The 15,386-nt window shown below is 41.6% G+C and overlaps 1 protein-coding gene across 10 annotated transcripts in view; it reads left to right on the top strand.

The window, feature by feature from the left end:
• GPM6B (glycoprotein M6B) overlaps nt 1–15,386 on the top strand; it is a 106,789-nt gene that overhangs the window by 65,324 nt on the left and 26,079 nt on the right. Inside the window, exon 1 of one of the 10 annotated variants that reach the window (XM_071748283.1) lies at nt 8,107–8,576. The exons of 6 other annotated variants lie outside the window; for them this stretch is intronic. In XM_071748283.1, the coding sequence (XP_071604384.1) occupies nt 8,516–8,576 (61 nt within the window). In that variant the 5' untranslated portion in view covers nt 8,107–8,515. Of the gene's footprint in view, nt 1–8,106; nt 8,577–15,386 lie in introns of those variants that run through there. 3 more of the 10 variants (XM_071748256.1, XM_071748300.1, XM_071748241.1) reach the window with 3 other exon arrangements.

The following is a 15,386-nucleotide window of genomic DNA, read 5'->3' as shown; positions in this document are numbered from 1 at the left end:
GGGTGATGTTTTGTTTTTTTAGTTACACTGAACTCCTTGAGTGCACACAACTTTTTTATGGGTGCAAGTGAAAGACCTGTTAAACACTTCAGTGGCTGCTGTGTGTTGTCCAGCAGCAGTGTTCTCGAAGGCGTTGTAAAACATGGAGGGAACTGCTACTTTATATATGACTGGGATCCCAATTGATTCAGCTAGAAAAAGGTTATTGGAAAAGCTTAGGCCAGTCGAAGGTGCCTGGCACATATTTAGTCAATGAATTAATTGGACACGCTCACAGTAGAACTTATTAATGTCCTGCCGCTTTCCTAATGAGGATATCTGCTATTGCAAAGAATACAACAATTAATTGGGGACCATTTCGTTGGTGTCTTAACTAAAGATTGCATGACTGGTGTCTTGTGTGTGAACTGAAACTGTATTTGCAGTTCAACAGGTGGCCCAGGGCTGCATGACAGCCCCAGTCCAGGATCTTTCCCAAAGTATAATTTAATTACACTGGAAATGGGAATCGATAGTGGGGAATGAGCTGTGGCATCACTGACTTACAAGGGACTGGAACTTTAAGCAATGAATTTCAGTACCTGGTACCAATCATTTTGATGCTTTCTTTTATGTCAACATTTTGACTGCTGAATTACATGACCTTTTCAAAACACTGACACACAACTGCCCAATAATCCATCATTGGGTCTTGGAGTGATGTACGGCCAAGCCTGGCGTTGGTGGGACCATCCTTCCAACCCAGGATACTGATGTGTTGCATATAATGGCACATAAGGAATGGTGCTGTGCCTGTGTGGTTTAGCTCTGCCCCGAACTGCAGCCTGACACTGGGTAACTTGGTTCTCCTGAAATCTTGAGCTGGAATAGACTGCAGTGCTGAGAGGGCACTTAGTTGTTCATTCCCTATCAGATTTACTACCTATTGCACAACTCTGTGAATGAGTTTGCATTTTTCATTGAGATGCCTATCATGCTGAAATGGTTTTCTCCTCAATAAAAATGTTTATTATCTTACACATATTTTCTTAATGTACTTATGTATATAAACACATACATGTTTTCTGCTTAGGCATACACACACATCAGTATCTATGATCTATGTATGGAATCCCTTGTGAAACTTGAGAAGTGTCTTCATCCCTGTCTCTCCCCATGCTTCTCCAGTGTGGGGTATGTTTTATAATGAGTGCCCCTGTTTTTTTCTAAGAGGACTGTTGGATTTTCTACTTCTTTATAATTCTCTGCCTTTTTTCCATGCTATGTGAAAAACTGGACTGAGGCCAAGACTGAAGAACAAAACGAGCACTGAATAGATGAGAGATTGTAGGTGGGATGCTGAAGTCTATGCAAAGAGTGGGAGGGCAATTTTGAAAATCAGAACTGGATGTAAAGTTAACGGGATTGTCTCATAAAATCTGACTTTGTGGAGCCAAAGAGTAAGTTTTTGCCAAGGCTGATCTCTGTGAAGTTTGGATTTATTTATAAAGAGAGGAAAAAAAAAAATAAATCAAGAGATAGTTTCCCAATACCAGTCCTGTCTCAAACTCTCATGTGTTTAGAGACTATGCAGCTGTATCAGCAGAATTGTACTACAGGGATAGCTTTGCTGCCTTCTAAAACCCTGGGAGAAAAAGCTTTCTGCCAGTACAAGAGTCAGTTCTACTTCAGTGCTAGAAAATGTGACATAAATGTCTACGATGCTATTTCAGTATGCCCGAGCACTTAGGGACCCCTGTTAGTCTCGTGAGATGGTAGTAGGCTTTGGCAAAACTATTTGAGAAGAGGTTTGTAGCAAAAGCTAAGTAGGTTGGATTGTCTTCAAGGTACAGAGTTAAGGTAATGAAGACAAAAGAACTGAGCATATTGTTTTTCTGCTGCACTGCAGCGTTTCTGCTGCTGCCAAAAGCGTGACTCATGGTAGGGGGATGGAGACACAAGCATGACAGCTGAGCATCTCCTCTCTGTTGTGAAGGTGACAGAGAAAAAAAAAAAAAAAAAAAAAAGGTGGTTACAAGTGCCAAAATCAAGAATTTAGTCCTTAAAATGATAGGGGAGCATTTGAAGAACTGTTGTTGGAGGACGTCATGTATGTGAAGATGTTGGTGCTGAACAGAGAATGTATACAAGATGGGGGAACTCAAAGCCTTTTTTTGCTGCCTAATTTTAAATTTAAAGCATTTAAAACTTGTCATGCATTGCACTTGTAGGAAACTGTACATACTGACATAAAATTGTTGAGCTGGAGTAGAAGTTGAAGACAACCATTGGGGCTAACACTCTGAACATTACTTGCTGAATGAAAGCTACTTCTGGGGGAGATGCTAGGATGTCTTTGCTTTTGTTCCCTCTATTTCCGTGATCTTTCATCAGTAGTATAAATGGGCTCCAGTTTGTCAGCATTTTTCTTTCTGGCTTGCCAAGAGCATGGTGCTGCTCCAGGCAGCCTCACAGGAGGTGATGTTGCTTCCAGCTCAGTTTCAAATGTAGCCTATTTTACTTTCATTTGTATTGCTTTTCCTCAGAAGTCTTTGGCATGGTTGTGATTCCTCTATTTTGTCTGTTTGCATTCTGAATTGTTCTTCTCAGGTCTGTCTTTTAAATCCAAGTTTCTTGCACCCAGAAATACCTTACTAAAGCCGTTATTTAGGATAAAGAAATAATATCTAGCATTTTATTAATTACTTCCATGTTGTTGACTGACTTTTGTAAGCAGAAATGGATCTCCCAGCTGCTTAAGAGCATCATTGATTTCTGCTTTCATTTTGGCTTTGATTATAGCTCTTCAGCCTTTTTTTCTTTGATAGCTTCCACATTTCTGCTGTTTGAGTCATCTTTGCAACTAGGACTTGATGAGCCTTAGCTACTGGAAAAGCTAGGCAGAACCATCTATTCTCTCTGTAAGGGATTTCCCTCATCACCACCTTTATATTCCAAATAAAGGTTAGCCATCCGTGTATGTTCTGGATTTGGGCTGTTTATTGCCTTTGATTCTCTCCAGTGGCTAAAGCCATGGTCCAGCTGGAAGCTATCAGGCCAGCCAGAGTAGTGTATGAAATCCAGTAACTGGATTTCAACTGGATCTACATCTCCAGCCTGATTGCTGCCAGATGATCAGCTTGACAGCAGCTTTTGCCATCTTTATCTGGCTCTGTCAAGTGAGTCTTGGTGGCTTTACACTGTTAAGGTCTGCTCACCCTCCTAAACTTACCTGCATCAGTTAATTTTGTGATTCTCTTTAGTTGCAAAGATAACCACTACCCATGCTGAAGCTTTTTGTTTGGCCCTTGCTACAGAAATCCAGCTTTGATATCCCTAAGTGCAGTGCAGACATATGTACTTTAATAGTCTAGATTTTATACTGGTGGTAAAAGTGCAGATTTTTTTCTACTCTTACTTGATCATTAATTTGGAATTAATTTTCATAGTAATTTAGTATGTCTGCAACAATGGACCTTGGGTTTGTTTTTTGCTTTTTGTTTTTTAAAGAACTTGCTGGGTATATGGCTGCTGTCATGTAGCATTCATTCTTAGCATGCTGTCATTCAAACTAGAAGCTTGATTTTATGCTTCAATTTAATCCACAGGGAAAATTTGACTGCTTTTGCATAAGAGTTCGGAGTGAGTTTTGAACTGCAGTCTTGGATTTAAAGCTGGTATGAACATAAGCAATTATGTTGAGAGACACACAAAGTGGCTGCATGTGAATTTTTTCTTTTTCTTGAATATTTTTTGCCTATTTCCTGAACTAATAATAAAAAAAGAAAACAAAAAAAAAGGAAGAAAACAAAAAATGTGTTCTACAAGCTGTCATTAAAATCAGTTGTTTGGAATACACATCAGACTTGTTTGAGGGGCAGTCTCTGAATTTTAACTTCTGAGTCTCAAATCTGGTAGGCTAATCTCCAGTTACTCTTGAAGCATGTGCAAGCACTCTTTACTACAGCTCTGTGAAGCCTCTAGAAAATGGCAAGTGTGTGTTAATTTTCTAAAAGCTTGTGAAGAATTTTCTGTAGCTTATGATAGAGCTCCTCAGCCTTTAGGAATGTAAACTAGATTCAGTGACATTAAAGATGTTCAGAAGGAATTGGCACATGAACAGAATTGGGTTTTTAATACCTTTTTAAAAGTTGTCAGCAAGTTTTTACTTGACTGAAAAAAATATTATATGTGTGTGGGGGGCTTAAATAGATAAAATAGATTAAAAGTTTTTTTAAAAAATACTGTTTTGCAGTGAATGTTACTTGGTCTGCTGTTTCTTCACATACTTTGCTCCACTGTTACTCTTCACAAGGTTTGGCTCTAGGCTTTGAACTGTGCTTTAGAAGTGGAACACTTTACTGCTTAGCCGCTACCTCCTTTTCATTTTTATTTTGGTTTGCATATAAAATGTTGGGCTGAACTCCTGAAATGTAACTAGCTGCCTTCCCTGGTTTCTGATTATCTGAATCAGCCTGGTCTGTACAGCAGGTTTTTGCTGAATTGCAAAACAATTTTTTTTTTTTTTTTTTTTTTTTTTGTAATCTTGGGGCTTTGTCTTTTTTGTTGTAGCCATAGACTTGATGTCTCCTATTCTCATCACATACTATAAAAAGGATGTACCTAATTAAGTGAAAGAGCACTGGATGAGACAAGTTACAGGCTGAGATTGATGCTTGAAGTGAAAGATCAGCACCTATACCAGCACTGGAAGAAATAGTGTTTAGTTTGTTTTGTCTGCTGTATTTGTCATTGATGGGATAGACGTTTGAAGATTAGGAAATTACTTAAGATGATAAGTACCCATCAAATATTACAGCAGTCTGGAAAGTAGTCAGAAAGGAGGGGGAGAACTTTACACTCATGCGTGACTTGAAGTTTTTAGAGGATGATTTAGTAGGTAGAATTGATGCTTTGAACTGATAGCTTCTGAAGTCTTCAGTTCAAGCTCTTGTGAAGTTAATTCTGGTACTGTGTGCTGACTTCTCCATTGCTCATTTGAGGAAGGCATTATAAAGGGAGAAAGCAAGGAAAATAATCATAGAATGTTTAGAGTTGGAAGGGACCTTAAAGATGACCTAATTCCAATCCCCCTGCTATGGGCAGGGACACCTCCCACTAAATCAGGTTGCTCAGAGCCCCATCCTTTGAACATTTCCAGGGACAGAGCTTCCACAACTTCCCTGGACAACCTGTTCCAGTGTCTCACTACTCTGACACTAAAGCATTTCCTCCTAATCTCTAACCTAAACCTACCCTCTTGTAGTTTCAAGACATTACTCCTTGTGCTGTCACTACAAGGTTTCATAAAAAGTCCCTCCCCAGCTTTCCTGTAGGTCCCTTTCAGGTACTGGGAGGTCACTATTAAAGTGCCCCCAGCACCTTCTCTTCTTCAGGCTGAACAACCCCAACTCCCACAACTGTTCTGCATAAGAGAGGTGCTCCAGCCCTCTCTCTGATCATTTTTGTGGCCCTACCCTGGACATGCTCCAACAGGTCCACATCCTTCTTGTGTTGGGGACTCCAGAGATGGAAACAAAATTCCAGGTGAGGTCTCACCAGGGCAGAGCAGAGGGACAGAATCACCTCTCTCCATCTGCTGGCCTCACTTCTTTTGGTGCAGCCTAGGACATGATTGGCCTTCTGGGCTGAAGTTGTCCTTCTGCAACCTGCAGTAGTCTCCTAGCTGCTAGTTTTGTGTTTGTAAAACATCTGTTTTGAAGTTCCTGAGCCTGCCTCGCAAAATCTGCTTGCCAGCAGCAAAAGTATGCAGCTGTTTGAAGGAGTAGGTCATACTGATGCAGAGTAGAGGACTTTGCTCATGGCTTTCTTCCAGGGACAGCCTGTAACCAGAGGTTCTGTCTAATGTATTTTCTGTTTAAAGAAAGGGAATTCCTAATGACATTTGTGTTTTCTATGTATTTATACTGATAAGCGAATTAATATTATACCACTCAAATTAATTTTTGTACAAGCCTGTTGTAACATGGAGTAGTCAGAAGAAAGACTTCAACGTTTTAAACTTTTAGTGCTTCCAGAGTAAGCAAAATTCATTATGAAATGGAGATCTAGGCTATAACAGCAGTGAGCCGAAGCACCAACTAAACATTGAGAAGTTCTAAGAAGTGTATTTTAAAGTCTGAAGTAATCAACTGCTTCGACAAGTGACTAAAAGTCGTGTGGCTTTTGAGTAACTACGGTGTGTTTGCTGTGGATTTTCAATCTTATTGATGTTAAAAAACACTCTTTGTAGAACATTTGCTTTGTATAATCATTATTCCAAATGTAAAGAAGTTGTATTTCCTTTCTTAACTGTGGTATTTGAACAACTTTTAGTAATGGTAAAAAAAAATAGGGCAAATGCATTGCCGATGGTTTCACCTTTCAGCTGCTTCCCTGAGGGGAGTGCATTTGCAGTACGTGGTCTTGCTGGGCAGGGATTTTAATATCTCTATGGACTGCTATGTGAGCATTGGAAGAGATTGGAATAATACCCCTTGCACCTTGGCTGAGGTCTCTGCTGGGGCTGCTGATTTGATAACCTGCAGGAACCCCTTGCCTCACAGTGTTTCCTGAGGATAACTTGATCTCCTCTACAAATTACCTTCATCTTCCTTGTAGAAAAGGTCTGCTGAGGTGGGAGCTTCGACTGTAGACTTTTTGTGGACACCAGGAAAGCTTTTTAGGCAAATGCTGGATATATTTTGATGTTTTGATGCTGTGGTACCTTAGAGTAAGCAAGTCCAAGACCTCTGGGCAGCTGGCTGAAAGCATATGTCTGAGCAGGAATGCTAAAGCAAAGTAACAACCATGGTGAGAGAAGAGGATTTGTGCACTGAATTCATGTAACAGAATGGAACTTTCTCTAAAGGTTGATTCTGAGCATTCTTGTGCTTTTCCCTCGGCATCTACAGAAACAAAAATGCCCAGCAAAAACTGTGGGTGTAGTAACTTCTATCCAGAAGAGGCTGAATTGCAGCTACAAATCTTTGGCCTGCTTCCCTCTTCCCACCTTCCCTACTGAATCCAATATATGGAACAAGCAGTGTAGAGGCTTTAACACCCCCAGCATGTGCTGAATTTGCTCGGGTGTCTTTGCAGCCTCAGAATCGGCTGCAGGGTCTGGACCTCTGAAGCCTACCAGACCGCAAAGGCCATTACTCCACGGATGCTCCATCACCCTATAAACACAAAGAGGTGCCCTTGGGCACATCTGCCCTGTTCAGTGGGGCACACTGTGAGGCCAGTGCGACAAGCAAAGTGATAGGCAAGGTTAATTAGCCTCAGCACACCCTTAAATATGTTGGTTGGAGGGTGAATAATACCCCTACGTGGTGTCACCTGGTCTGTGGCTCACTGGCATGGATGGGACTGCTCAGTGTGGGCTGGGGACACCTAAAGTCACCTGGCACAGTGCAGTGTAGATGCTGTCCTGGTTTTGCTGCTCCCAAAGCCAGGTTAGTACAGTTTGTGGGATCCTGCTACAGTCTCTCTTGATTTGACCAAACCTGCTCTGCATTCACTTTTAATCGTGGTTTTTAGGGCTCTAGTGGCAGACATCCTTTTAAAAACCCAAGCTGTGTTTTCTTAAACATTTTATCCTTTAAAGTATCGCACGTGCGTTTTAGGTCGCTTGAGCTTGCTTCCTTTTTGCTTGCTTGGGTTTTTTGGTGCTTTTTTTTTGTTTTTTTTTTGTTCTTTTCCATCGTGCTTGCTAGTTAGAGAGAGAATATAAATTTTCCATGTATGTGTATGTACATATGCCCACTTCTGCTTTTATGCTTCTCCCGCACAGTCTTTTGCCGTGGGTGAGCGGAACTTCCTCGGCAAAGAAAGCAAACAGGGAGAACAGACCCGTCGCCCCCCGCCCCTTGAAAGAGCAGAGGGCATGTGGAATAAATCAAAACGCAAAGCATAATAACAAGGTCCCATGGGAAAGGGAGCCGTGTGATTGTGTGCCGGCGTGCACTCCCCTTGGAGACGGCGGCCAGGGGGCTCACCACCCTCCCCCCCACCCCCCCCGGCAGCTGGGGGGGCTTTCTTTTTTTTTTTTTTTTTTTTTTTTTCCTCCTCTTTTGCCTGCCTCCCCCTCCTGATGTCACCAATCCATTCACCGCCGGGAGAATAGATTAAGATTTGTCAGGAGGCTTGGGAGGCTTGAAGGGGTGGGAAGAGAGGGGGAGAGCAGGGGGCGAGGGGAAGGTGGTGTGAGCTGGTGGAGTGATGCCGGTCCCCCCGGCGCGGCGATCCGGGGCACGGTGAGGGGCAGGATGGCAATTTTATAGCTGGGGACCGCGGTGACGTATGGCTGAGAGCTGGCTGGCACCGCTCCTCGTGGACCAGTCAGCGGAGCGAAATTGAAGCTGACAAGAGTTTTTCTGGCGTTTTGGAAAGGACTGTAATCTACTGTAGGGGAGAACAGAGCCGCTCAATCACCGCCGCCGTAAATAGGAGACGGAAGGGGAGTGAGAAAGGAGGCGAAGAGAAAAAGTGCTTGGTGGGGGGGGAGGGGGGGGCGGCATTTTTGGTGGATGGTATGAAGCCAGCCATGGAAACTGCAGCGGAGGAAAATGCAGAACAAAGCCAAGAGAAAAAAGGTACCCAGGGGTCTGACAATAGCCTGTTTAAATCTTTTCATTCAGGGGGCTTAAAGAGGTTTAGGCCAGTTTTGTCACTTTTCCGAATAGCTCTTAAACAATCATTACTGCATCTTTGGGTTTTCAGCCGTCCTTTCCTGAATGGCTTGACAACAAATTAATAGAGCAGCGATCTTTCTGTCTGTGTCTGTATTTGCTCTGAATCGGTACTAACCCTAACAGAAATGATGCTTGCAAAAGAAGTCTCGTTATTGCTGTGTCTCTGAGGGATTTTGGTAGATTTGGTTTACAGAGGTAGCCTGTGCCTGTGCCTTTGCATGTCATTTTCAGAGGCATAATCTGGTGTTTTCATCAAGACTAACCATGTAGCAAAGCTTTGCAAATGTAGTATGGGAGATCTAGGTTGTAACAACATCTAACAGAGTATAATATCACACAACCTTTGTGTAGCTATCTTGGTGCCAAATGCTACTCTGAATTTTGAATTCTTTTCCCATGGTGTCGTCTAGCAAATTTTGCTCATGTAGAGATCTGTCTGTGCTATGGTTACGGGGAATAATGGAATGAGTTTTGCAACATTAGCTTTCAGGATTTGTTAATCACTGAGAATTGCTGCTTAATGGAGAGAACAATTTCATGGTAGCTGTTCTGTGGTAAGGTGATGGCAGCGCAGGAGGAGAGGTGCTTCATCCATCCCAGCTGTAGAGGTGATTTGTTTGGTCTGGAGTGCTGAACTTCAGAAGGTAAATTCAACTAGCAAAGGATTGTTTTGTTTCTGCGTCATATAAATTATGCTGAATAAAAGTCTATCTTCAGTGTAGCAGCCTACCCTACAAATCATATAAAAAATTTTTGCTAAATGATGTAGCAGTAACAAAATTACTAAAATTTCCACTGCCATTGAGCCTGTTGTCTGTCATTTATGAGCAGTCTGAGCATCTTGCAGGTGTAAGCAGCTGATACGTATTTCCTCAAGTAGAATGTGTCATGTATTGTTAAACAGGTGAGATATGAACAGAATGATCAGTCCTGGTACTGTCCAGTACCAGATTTTGGTTTTCTGCTTTGCATCTGATTCCTCCTATGTGCTTTGTAGAATTCAAATCTATCTTCAGTTTCAAGTAGATGAAATTTGTCAAGTGATTAGACATAGTACTACATAATCCCTTGGGGATTTCACAAAAGGAGGTCCACTGATGAGAGATTAAACTCTGAAAGCCATTAGTGTGTATAGACAAAAACCCACCTCGATGCAAATATTGAGTAATTCATGTACAAAACCTCCTAAATACCTTGTCTATGAGAAACCGTCTTGACCTCATAGATCATTCCCCAAAAATCACAATTTCTCCTTTTGATTGATGAGTTTCTTATACTCTGGTAAAACTCATTTACAGTAAACACGAAAGAAGTTAATCTGTGTGCATTAGCAGCTCTTCCAAATGAAATGTGTTGCTGAGTGTGTTTATGACAAGTTTATGGTTTCCCTTTTATTTTGGGAAGGATGAAAGCACAACATGTAGAACAGTAAGTCAAGGTGGTTGAGCTGTTGTTTCCATAGGATGCTGGTGGAGGAAATGCCTGCCTTAATTTTACCATAATTTCTTAGTTTTTCTGGGATAATGTTATACTTTAGATCTGTTACATGGGCATGTGTATGTAACACTTCAAGGCTTTATCCTTGCCAGTTCCCTAATTTCTGAAATTAACACATGGTCTCTCTCACATTATGTTTTTTATTTCTATTCACTTAAATTGCCAATATGTTTCACAGCGAATTAAAATGCAGAAAATTTAAACAGTCCTACTTCTACTTTCAATAGCAAAATAAACAACCCATATCACCCTGCAAAATGACTGCCATGAAGTAGTGATATAGGAAGCATATTTGGTTTTGGGGGAAAGATTTTCCAAAGTGCTAAGACTGCCAAGCCCTGTTGGGTTTCTAGATGGCCTCAGTGGGCATCAGGGATCTCTGAAATAGCAGGATTTTTCAAAAGAGCTCCTTCACCAGCAGCTCTCATGGAGACGAATGTGCTTTTTCTCTGTGAAGAAACTTCTGGGAAAATACCACTGCTTTTCTTTGGGGTTTAAAATGGAAGCTGACCCCTACAAAAATGTGTCCATTTACTGTCTGGACTGGATCTCCTTACATGCTTGATGGGCTTGCAATAGTTCTTTCTTTCCTCAGAGATCCCACCTGGGCTCAGTGTAATGCCCATACTTTATGAGGTGCCCTAGATCCAGTGTGGTTGCAAGGCAACCACCACAGCTTGAGGTGATTGAAGTGCTGTCACAAAGTCTTTTACCTCTTCCTTCTAGAAATGAGTTGCAAAGTCCAAGGAGATAAACCAGTGTCAAAGGGACATTTGGGGGATGTTGATACTGTGAAAGCTGGAGAAGATCTTGAGCATTTTGTGTTGGATATTCAGATTCACATAGAGTATGCATTATGCTGCCAACTTCTGGGGAAAGTATCCGTATTTTGTTATTACCAATTGTACTTTTAAGCTAGAAGTTTTTTTTCCCTTGACCAGAATTTCGAACTTCGTGTTTCTGGTTTATATATGATGTACTGTAATTGTATAGAATAAATACTTGGAGGAAGTTGAGCTAGGACTACATGCTATCTATATCCAGATCTCCTTGTGCTTCTGAGGAGAGTGCTGGAGAGCAATGCCAATGAGATCTGAGTCCCATCCAAGCACCCCATACAGTCAGATCTGAACAGTAGTGTCACATAGGTACCACTTTGTGTTTCCCATAGTTTGTGTTTCCCATTCCTGTGGCAAACACGGATGGCCAGCTATTTTTCATTGCAGCTTAATTGAGACAGTATGCACAAGCTAGTGTGCTTTATGAATACTTTCTGATTGGTAAGTGGAAATGCTTGTTCTCATTTAGATTTTTAAAGTTTGCAAAATTGTATATGATTTCTGGTTTTGTATTTTAATAATTGTTATCATGAAGGCCATGCCTGATTTGGGCAGTGGTAATACCCAGCTGATGGATTCAGTGTTTATCAGACATTTGTTCCTCTACAGCCAGATGAGTGGCTGCTGCCCCACTTTTTTTTAATCGGAAATGGAACAACACCCATGTTGATGGAGATAAGAAATAAGTCAGCTTTATACTGTGTATCAGCAGCCCCTTATCAGAGGAGAACACCATGAGCAAGCTGAAGCGAAATGTTTAACAGATACTTTATTGGGCTGCAGGACAGATTGGATGCATTTTAAAGATGAAGGTTTACAAATTATTACAAATGACAGGATTTATCTTGCAGGCATTAAATTAAATCAAAATGTGAGGGCTGGGCAGGCGGATTTACTGAGGTGGAATAAATAAGAAAAATGAAATGCCGTTTTGCATCAGCAGTGAAGGATGTAGATCTTTATACACATTAACAGAGACAAGAAGTTCCCCTTTGCATTTAACTACGATTCTATAAAGCCAAGTTGCACAATTCAAAAAAACCCAAACCAAAATAAAATCCAACTGGGGATGACCATGGTGAGTTCACCAATTACACGTGGGAGAATGGAAGAAAGCCATTATAGCAGGATATAGTTTCCTTGTATGAATGCATACAATGTTCAAATTGCATGTGCTGTGCTGAGGAATAATGAAAACCAGCCTGAGCAGCTGTAGCCAAGGTTCCTTTTAATTGGCTCTTCCCTACTAATGTGCTCTCGATGAAAGGAGACCTCGTGCTCAGAATGGCTTTGAGCTTTGATTGTTATTTTCATGGTATACGAAGCATTATTTTCATGGTATATGAAGCAAAGTTTCCGATTTTAAACTCTAAATACACAAATATGTGCTAGTCAAAACCAGAAAAAAAGCACTTCTCTTAAACACAGCTGTACGACTGCAACACTGCAAATTAAGCTGCTAGCATGCAACATGAGAAATGAGTGAATTAATGTGCAGTTTATTTCAGTTTTATCAAAGTTCTTTCTACATGGTCATCTTGTCACATTTTGATAATCGCAGGTAGATGTCTTTTTCATGACAGCAAATTGAAGAAAATAGTCTTTTCTAATACATGTTGTGGTTATTTCCAAAATTTTAAAACATACCCCCTTAATGTTATGTTCGTACAGTGATTTCAGAGCTGTCAAGATGTTTGGAGATTTTCAGTATCCTGCATATTTTTTCCTGTTTCAAGCAGTTTATTAGTATTTCAGATCCTCTGGAAACAATAACTGCTTTAAGTACAAGTCCCTGGAGAATATGACCATAGGAAGAGAGGTCCAGCCCAGGGAGAATCTGGGACACACGATATGCCGGGGATAATAATTTGGCAGGCTTAGTGATTTAGGTTTTAATGAATAGGATTTGGTTTCTAAATAGGAGGGGGTTGAAAAACACTTGGCCAACATACTCAGGCTGGTCAGAATGACCTCATGAAAACAGAAAGGCTAAACATATGTGCCAGAGGATATGGTAACAGGGGCGGAGAAACCCAGATGGCACTGTACGTGCACAATGGACGCTGCAGGGGGAGCAAAGGGGCTAAAGAGGGCAGGGCAGAGGGATGGAGGCAGCCCCCTTGGGTTCCTCTGACCTTTCCCTGTTCACAGGCCAGCCTTGCTCCTAATTCAGTATTCATCACCTGATCGCCAGATCATAGGTGACCAAATGACAGCCCCTCTCTTTGCTCCTCTGAGCTGCTTCCTCAGCTGCGACAGATGAATGTTGGAACTGTTTGCTTCCCCTAAACTGCGTGTTAAAGGCAGCAAGAGTGAGGATGTTGAGAGCACTGGGAGTTTTATAACAGGCGTGCAAGATGATTCATCACAAATTTACACTGAACACCACGGTCACCATCAGTGTGCCTGCACGGTGTGACATGACAACCTTGTCAGTCCTGCGGCGGCTGCGTCTGTGCAGGACCGAGCGTAACTTGGTTCAGACAGGAGTCCTCCAGCTCTGGGAGCTTGCCTGTGCACAGAGGGTCTTGCAGCCCAGACCTGGGACTGCAGTGTGTGTAGTTAGTTCCTGGAAAAGTATGAGATGAGGTCATTTAAACCAGTTTCCATTCCTAACTATTGGGAGTACAGAGTTAAACTAATTCATATGTACTGCGTGCAGTAGTTGTTATGCCACTGCAACCTGTGGGGCTTTTGTCCTGGTGTTGGTTTTGCCTGGGTGGGTGCCAGTGAAGTCACCAAAAGGTACTCTTCATCTTCAAAGGCTGTGCTGAGCATGAAGTGAAGGCTACCAAGCAACCATTGGTAAGTAGCTCTTTGAAGAGCAGTGGAAAAACTGAGATTCCTTATGGAGTTTGAACTGTCTCCTAATGAAAAGAGTCCTGCTATTTCAAAACCAAAAATTATTACTTAAAAAAAAAAAAAAAGCAACTTCATAGAAAATTTTCACGTTACAGAAATGATGCTGCAAAGTTTGCATGCTATCTCCACATTTCAGGGTTTGATGTTAGTCCCAGAGCAGACAGTGGTGACTTCACCATCATCGCCTCAGGCTAGGGGAGAAAGCCAGCTGCCTTCTCTGCTGCTCTGTGAAAGGGGGTTTTTAGATGTTGTAGGAGAAATGTGGAATTGTGGGCTCAGGCCGGCTAGGATAAAATCCTTTTGGAGCCAAGGGTTTGGTCGAGATGCTGCTGCAATGCAAATGAAGAATTTTTTTGTTCCCTGAAGTCTTTGCAGCTAGTTGTTTTTAATTTACTTGTTTTTAAGTCTGTTACCCATGTCCAGTAAGTGGCTTCAAAGAAGCAGGGAGCAGGCAGTTGGGAGGGAGGGGGAGATGGTGTGCAGGACCAGCAAAGAATTCTGTTATTTTTCCATTTTATATCCAGTTCAGTTATTATGGCATTCCTTGTGATCTCGTAAAAGTGGATTGTTCCTGTGCAAGCTGAGGGAGATGGTATCCTGAGCACGCACAGTCGTCCTGGAACAATGTCTTCAACACATTTTGAATGTAGTTATGTTCTTAAAATGTAGAACTTCCCCTGCCTAAAAGGAAGGATAAGATGTAGTAAGTGGAAAAATGTCTTTTAGAAAAAATATATTACATCATACATTTGTTGATTTGTGTGTGAGTGACAGAGAGGAGAGAAATTCCCAGCCACCCAGTATCTTTTAGAGAGCCACTGATACTAGGTTTGCATCCCAAACCCCAACAGACTGCTTTAATATTGGAGTTCACACACTAGAAGGTGAGCAGAATCTTGTTTTGCCTCTAGATCCAAGCCCTCGATTCAAGGCCAAGATTTTTTATCTTCTTGAGATATGCAAATGTAGCCATGATAAACTTGTATTGTTGCACCAGCAGCAAAACCACATGGGAGAAGGACCAGGTCCAGGACATTTCCAAGCCCCTCTTAGGGCAGACGTTTTATGGCATTCCTACTTCCATTGACCCCTAAAATTTGTCTCTGATCTAGTATAATGGTAGATGGGTTTTCAGCATCATAATGTTCACTTCCCCCAACTGCTGAAATGCTGCTTCAGTCAGGTTTATTTCAGCCAGTGATGGTGGTTACTTTTTCATTTAGCCCCCGCAGAGTGGGACTCTGGTACATTTTATGTAAAGACTTGTCTGTCTCACCCTGGCAACCCTCACAAAGCTGTAGCCGTGCCAAGGGATGGGGGACATACAAGTTTTTATTAATGTAAGAAAGTAACAGCACAAATTCGCTTGTTTGCTCTAACTCTACACATTATAATAACCATTTTCTTTGACAAATCTACAGTCTCCTAAAAAAACAGGTAACTTTTTTTGTTTTTCAGAACTTTGCCTTCCTTGACTTCTGGAGCAGAGCTCTTTCTCATAGCCAAAGAGAGG

The sequence above is a fragment of the Heliangelus exortis genome, chromosome 1 (assembly GCF_036169615.1).
Source record: "Heliangelus exortis chromosome 1, bHelExo1.hap1, whole genome shotgun sequence".
Classification (NCBI taxonomy): Eukaryota; Metazoa; Chordata; class Aves; order Apodiformes; family Trochilidae; genus Heliangelus; species Heliangelus exortis.
This window is presented reverse-complemented; position numbering and strand designations above follow the sequence as displayed.